General features: G+C 31.0%; 1 protein-coding gene across 6 annotated transcripts in view; it reads left to right on the forward strand.

The window, feature by feature from the left end:
• LOC125068082 (putative polypeptide N-acetylgalactosaminyltransferase 9) overlaps nucleotides 1–5,536 on the forward strand; it is a 180,270-nt gene extending 174,734 nt beyond the window's left edge. For 5 of the 6 annotated variants that reach the window (XM_047677076.1, XM_047677079.1, XM_047677075.1 and 2 more), the window contains 5 exons: nucleotides 217–680; nucleotides 761–943; nucleotides 1,128–1,235; nucleotides 2,928–3,056; nucleotides 3,361–5,536. In XM_047677076.1, coding sequence (XP_047533032.1) covers nucleotides 217–680; nucleotides 761–943; nucleotides 1,128–1,235; nucleotides 2,928–3,056; nucleotides 3,361–3,522 — 1,046 coding nt within the window. In that variant the 3' untranslated portion in view covers nucleotides 3,523–5,536. Of the gene's footprint in view, nucleotides 1–216; nucleotides 681–760; nucleotides 944–1,127; nucleotides 1,236–1,796; nucleotides 1,902–2,927; nucleotides 3,057–3,360 lie in introns of all 6 variants that reach the window. The other variant, XM_047677080.1, reaches the window with a different exon arrangement.
• Nucleotides 5,537–6,000: the final 464 nt, after the last annotated feature.

Below are 6,000 nucleotides of genomic sequence, written 5' to 3' on the forward strand. Positions count from 1 at the left end.
AACATGAATAAGATTTAAGTATATGTTTTCGTAGAATTATGTTGTTTTTTATTTACTTATTATATGAAATTTCACGTAATCCTGTAATATTTTACTTTATTAATCAATATACAAGTCATCATACATTTGTCACAACTCATACTAGTTCGATAACAAGATAGATTATTTGATGGCTTTATAGTGACCAATTAAAAAAACAAGTCAATTTATTTGCAGGATGGCTAGAACCATTACTAGATAGAATCGCTCGCAACAAAACGACAGTCGTGTGTCCAGTTATTGATGTTATTGACGATAACACTCTCGAGTACCACTACAGAGACTCGTCATCGGTCAATGTCGGTGGTTTCGATTGGAATCTTCAGTTCAATTGGCACCCGGTACCTGCTAAGGAGAGATCGAGACACAAACACACGGCAGAACCTGTATATTCTCCAACCATGGCCGGTGGCCTTTTTGCTATAGACAAAGAATTCTTCGAAAGACTCGGTACCTATGATAGCGGTTTCGATATATGGGGTGGCGAAAACTTGGAGCTGTCTTTCAAAACTTGGATGTGCGGTGGCACCCTTGAAATAGTGCCATGCTCACACGTCGGGCATATATTTAGAAAGAGATCACCCTACAAGTGGAGAACTGGGGTTAATGTGCTTAAGAAAAATTCTGTGAGATTAGCCGAGGTATGTCTCTAGTTTTAGTAAACAAGTGAAAATAGAATGAAGAAAAATTGCAAATTTGTTATAACAACTCATTATTCTAGGTATGGTTAGATGATTATGCGAAGTATTACTATCAACGTGTTGGCAACGACAAAGGAGATTTTGGTGATATTACTAGCCGGAAAACATTGAGGCAAAAGCTGGGATGTAAATCATTTGAATGGTATTTGAAGAATATTTATCCAGAATTATTCATCCCTGGAGAGTCGGTTGCCCATGGCGAGGTTTGTATAAATCAGAAGACATGCAACTTCTATCGTTCTATCCATATTCCATTATCAAAATTAGCAATTATAAAAACTTATTACCATCAATATAATGTACTGCATTGTAATAGTGGAGTGCAACAATTGTTTTTATCGTATAAATTTACAAATATTGTGCCCTTCAAAATTGTTAATTGTACAGATTCGAAATGTCGCCTTCGAAAAAACATGTCTGGATTCACCGACGCGCAAGTCGGATCATCATAAGCCAGTCGGCCTATACCCGTGTCATCGGCAGGGAGGAAATCAGGTCTTTTGTCGTTTAAAATTGCACCAGTCGCGGCAGTACCACGTTGAAACGTCATTTGAACAATTTTATTTCGTCCGTTTGTCTCCCTTTTTGCACTCTGATTTCCTAGCATGTTTAAGCACGTTTCTCTAGCACGGTCTGGCACTGAATGAAATTTCCTTAGTTTTTTGTTATGTCGATTGTTAGATTCGTAACGAAGCAAACGGCCATCCTCATTGTATCGACGGTGAATCAGTGGAGGGATCCGTAGAAGAAGTAGAACCTATTATGTTACACTCGTGCCACGGGGGTGGTGGCCAACAGGTACCGTATTGGAATGCGATTGTCGTGTTTTGTTTTGGGTTAACTAAATGGCACAAATTTAAACTTATTCTTATATGATGAATAAGTAGTTATTTAATAGTATCATTGTTGTTTCGATAATCATTCTCATCTTCATCGCAACATTATTACTTGTAGAATAGCAAATATAATAATTTCGATTTAATTGAAACGCTTCAAGTAATAGTGTTACCAGCACGCTTGCTTTGGCACGCCTTTTAAAACTGTGGATGACATTAGATCGCGAATCCATCAACGGATATGTGCGTCGACTCCGCCGCGGGACCTGAAGATATGAAAAAGCCAGTGAATCTATGGCCTTGCCACGGCGAATACGGCAACCAGGTTTGTCAATGAATGCCTTCACTGGATCACTGTTATCTGTGCTTTTGCTTTAAATTCTTAATGGTTCTTGGAATACATCATCATTAGTAGCAAATAGAATATAATTCTAGAATAACTCTTGTAATTCTATATCGCTATTAAATCGTCACTACTAATCAACAAAGCTATTGCGTGCTGGCTGAGCCGTTCGTTATTTATTCCACACGCATACGTTTTGAATATCCTTTTATTTGTATGCTATACTAATGCGGACGTTACGATAACTTTCAACGTAATAGCTTTTGTCATATATTCAGTTAATTCTAACAATTTAGGTTTTTAATCTTCATGCCATGTTTGGTCACGCACGAAATCGTATTGACGAAGGGAACTTTCATTCGGTACTTTATTCTATAAATCATCGTGTGACACATTTTTAATGACCTTTTTCAAATTTGGTACTGCCGCTACGTTTTTTTTTATTAGTATGTAAGCTTCGATATTTACGTCATAATTAAAGGTTAGATTATAATACTATTATTATATGTATCTACATCCTACATCCATAATCCTATATATTTCTGGTGAAGTCCCGTATGTATTATCTTATTATACGGAATTTTAAAGCAGCAACATAAATTTATATTATATATTACTTTAGTATAAAATTAAATCTCTGAAACTTTATAAATCCGATAAATATTTAAACTAGTGCATGGAATATAAACGTTTATCGCAAGCCAAAGATTCTCGCTATTAACTATATTAAAATATAAGCTCTGCTTTGACTACATTATATTAAAAAGCAAAAATAACAAACTTAATATTTAAAAATAGAACGGCTTCTAGAATCATTTCTAGTATATTTTTAGTTACTTATAAGTAACATTTGGTAGCTTTATATTTATACATACACGTGTATATTTATTGTGGTGTGGTATTTGGGTAGGTAAATTAATATAATATTTTAATTAAATTTTATTAACATATTCAGATTAAATTACGATAGGATAATTATGTTAAAATATTTGTAAAAAATATTTTCAGTACTGGATGTATTCAAAGAATGGTGAGATTCGTCGTGACGAAACTTGCCTCGACTATTCAGGTCACGATGTTGTGTTGTACCCTTGTCATGGAGCTAAGGGTAATCAATTATGGCTGTATGACCCTAATGTGAGTAATATATTATGTTTGCATCCATATGCATATTTAATATATGTATAATTGATACGAGTATTTAATAATAATATCATTTTAATTACCATCTTTATTATTTGAAATTGTTATCTTTTTAGTGTTATATGTAAGCTGTTTGTATTTGTTATTTTTAATTGTTATCCCTGGTACGTTTTTGCGATTTTTTACATACTTGTGATAATTATTCTGTTATAATAACTTCGAATGTCGAATCTCGTATATTTATATCGTTTGTAGTATGACAATGACAATACAAATAATTTTATACGTGACATTACAGACAAAGTTACTTAAACACGGTTCGAGCGAAAAATGCATGGCGATATCACGAAACAAGGATAAAATAGTAATGGAAACATGCAATGAATCAGAAACGAGGCAGATGTGGAACATGGAGAATTTCAACGCGGACAGACTCAGTCCGGAGCTTACGGCCGAGTAGCCGGAGGCCTACGACGAAGTGCTGTTCATATAAAACAGCAAAAAACTTTCAAATGGACAAGATTCTTAAAGTGACTGAAGTGTAAATCACTTGGTGTTTGACGCATTTCGTGCTTTAAAATACATGAAGTTAAGTGGTGTGTTCGAACTTTTAGAACCATTTATAGTTTAATGTGATGTCCGGACTCACATAGCTTATTAGTCATTCAATTTGAAGCTTAACTCGGCCTAAGGAAACCGGAATTTATTTCAATATCTCTAGATTGAAAGAGTTTTGATAGCGCATCGTACAGAGATTTTCAAATTAAACTGTTACGCCCCTTCTTCGAAAATTTTATAGTTTTTTTTATTTTATTTTGTAATGAAGAAGTTTTGTCCAAAAATTTTCGTCTACATTTTAATAAATACAATTCACAATATTATTTTATGTAACGATTTTTAATTTTTAATAAAAAATAAACAAGATAGTATTGTATGTCAAGTATTAAATATAGGTATAGATTTAAACTTTTACTGTACATATCTTGCTACATATTATTATAAAAAATAATAGAATTACATTTTTTGAATACTTGTAATGATACTTATCGCGTCAGTGATGGTACGGCTTCGAAAGATGCTATTGTGATTTCTTCAAATTTTGTATTAGATGTAAATGATGTCCTAGAAGATGGATCTAGTGAAAATATTTATGAAATAAATGTAGGTAGGTATTGTTATGATATCTAATATTTTAGTTACTGTTCGTAGTAAGTGAATATTTTTGTAAAATTTCAAATTTTAAGCGAATTTATTATAAGCCATTTGAACTGATTGTTTTCGTTCTTATTTTAATTGAGAAGTCTTAAATATGTGTTTTTATTTTTGTGACAAAATAATATCTGGTATGAGCAAAAATTCATGCTATTATCATATTCATATAATTGAAACATAAGTAGTCCTAAATACGATCCTTGTAGAACTCTTAGTGTTAAAATGTTTTTTTTTACAATCCTGTCATGTTTCATTCATCCTAATGTAGTTTCCTTTTTAGTTTAAATAAATTATAATAATAATAAATTACAAGATTGTCAATTTACTCTATATCGACATATATATTTACATTACAATGAAACTTACATATGACCACAATGACACATCAAAATATTTTGATTTCTTGTAACTCGCAGGGATTTTAATGAAATTAGGTTAAAATTACACGACATTCCCATTTGTGATTTTTATAAGATTTTTATGCGTAGAAAAATACTGCCAGTTAACTGTATAAATAGTATAGATAGTGTTATAAAAAATATCGTAGAATATTTTTCTCAAATTTTATGTAAGTCGACGTAATTTCAATAATTCATATCAATCTAAAAATGTTGAATTTAAAATAAAACGTGCCAGTATCATTATAGACGTACTATTATTAAAGATTTTAGCTTTTTTTTTCAGTTTATGTAATGTTTTAATTTTAGTTAATGACTTCAAAGTCTGACAATTACTTTTACGTTTATGTTCTTCTTATAAATTTCTACTTGTCTTCCTAACATATCGTTAATATGAGTCGTTTGAGCTTATTTTATTTACATACTTTTTTTTTCGGTTAAACTATTTCCTCTTTCTTGAACCTTGTCAAATTTTATATTTATTTAGGATTTGTCTCAATCCAAAACGCATTAGTAACCTTCGAGAGATCAACAAATTTGACTCGTAGTAATAATCGATAAAATTTTGTAAATATTTTTCTGTAACTAGAAGTAATACATTTCGATAGTTGACTTTAAAATATTTCCAATTATCCTAAAATTGACTAAATCAAATCTTTTGTCCTAAAATAGACGCGATGGTAAGACACGTAGACGATAATTCTTGTTGGGTTAAGATGTTATAAATGTGCCTTATATCTTTACGTAATATTGTATTTGAATGTTGAAATTTCTGTATATAATGCGATGTCTCTTGTATAATATTATTGCGTAACTTTAGATGATATAGTAGTATTTGTAAAATAAAGCATTATGTTGGATTTATAATTTTGTGTTTCATTGAAATACGTTTCATTCGATCTGAATGTTGATATGGAAAAATATCTGAATTACTCAATTCAATGGATTTTTAATGAACGTCGTTTATCTTTTATGATGTCACATAAAAGGCAAACGATGCATTAAACCAGGCTTTTGTTGATGTAATCACATTTATTGATATAAAAATGATAATCTGGATATAGACTTTGGTGAACACGACAACAATCAATAGTAACATTTTTAAAAATAGTCTTCAATTGAAAACGTACAATTTCCTTTCAAAAGCTTACAATGGTGTCTCACCGAAAATACATGTTATATTTGGCTTAAGATGTGTCTTTATAATTATGTTTTCTAATACCCAAGACCAAAATAAATTGGATATATCCCTTTTTTCGCATTTTATTAATTAACTGTTTTATAACTACAAACAAAACAAATGATGTTAAATTAGTTTATTAATTCTA

This window comes from Vanessa atalanta, chromosome 13 (genome assembly GCF_905147765.1).
Source record: "Vanessa atalanta chromosome 13, ilVanAtal1.2, whole genome shotgun sequence".
Lineage (NCBI taxonomy): Eukaryota > Metazoa > Arthropoda > Insecta > Lepidoptera > Nymphalidae > Vanessa > Vanessa atalanta.